This window comes from Bison bison, unplaced genomic scaffold (genome assembly GCF_000754665.1).
Source record: "Bison bison bison isolate TAMUID 2011002044 unplaced genomic scaffold, Bison_UMD1.0 scf7180017864492, whole genome shotgun sequence".
Lineage (NCBI taxonomy): Eukaryota > Metazoa > Chordata > Mammalia > Artiodactyla > Bovidae > Bison > Bison bison.
This window is the reverse complement of record NW_011495051.1, coordinates 4,955,861-4,956,537: the sequence shown is the minus strand read 5'-3', so window position 1 is coordinate 4,956,537 and position 677 is coordinate 4,955,861. Positions and strand designations below refer to the sequence as shown.

The 677-nt window shown below is 62.6% G+C and overlaps 1 protein-coding gene across 1 annotated transcript in view; it reads right to left on the bottom strand.

Moving 5' to 3' along the window:
• Positions 1 to 328, bottom strand: part of ALKBH7 (alkB, alkylation repair homolog 7 (E. coli)) — a 1,769-nt gene extending 1,441 nt beyond the window's left edge. Inside the window, exon 1 of the mRNA XM_010828224.1 lies at positions 55 to 328. Coding sequence (XP_010826526.1) covers positions 55 to 258 — 204 coding nt within the window. The 5' untranslated portion in view covers positions 259 to 328. The remainder of the gene's footprint in view (positions 1 to 54) is intronic.
• Between the last annotated feature and the right edge of the window lie 349 nt (positions 329 to 677).

Here is a 677-nt window from a genome sequence, read left to right as displayed (position 1 = left end):
CTAACGTCCGAAGCCACGGCCCTGTGGCTCCGCCCCCAGCGCTACCAGCCTCACCGCATCCCAGTGGTCGTATTCGTATCTTCGGCGGCGCAACTCGGGTTCCAGCTCGCGGCTCAGTGTCTCCTCCTCGGCCGCGCTCAGAAAGCCGGGCCGCACCACGGCCGCGTCTTGTAGGCGGCTCAGCACGGCTGCGCCCGAGCCCCGCACCCAGCCCTGCTGGGAGAGCGTCCGCAGTACCACCTGCCCACCTCCGGCCATAGCCCCGGAGCCGGGTCTTGGAAGAGGCTGGGGTCAGTGCCACGCCCCCTCCCCAAGGTCATTGGCTGTGACTGCACCGAGTCCCTCCAGCAATTGGTCTTCCTCAGAGTCCAGCCTCTCGCTCAAAGGTTACTGGTTGTTACTTGGCTCGTCCTCTCAAGCTATTGGCTCTTCCCAGAACCTGCCTCCTCTCCGGCGCTATTGGGCCCTTTAGACCACAGAGACTCAGACTACTAGTTGTGCCTCAGGTCCGTCTTCCAGAGGGCGGGGCGGGGCGGTGGTGTCAAAGGCTAGGTCGGCCCGGGGGTTAGAGGTCAAGGGTCAGAGAGGGAATGGGCCAAGGCTATGAAGTTAAGGTTAGAGTCCAGTCAGGCTGAACTGTAGGAGTTAGGGGAGTGACATTAAGGCTGTGATTATGG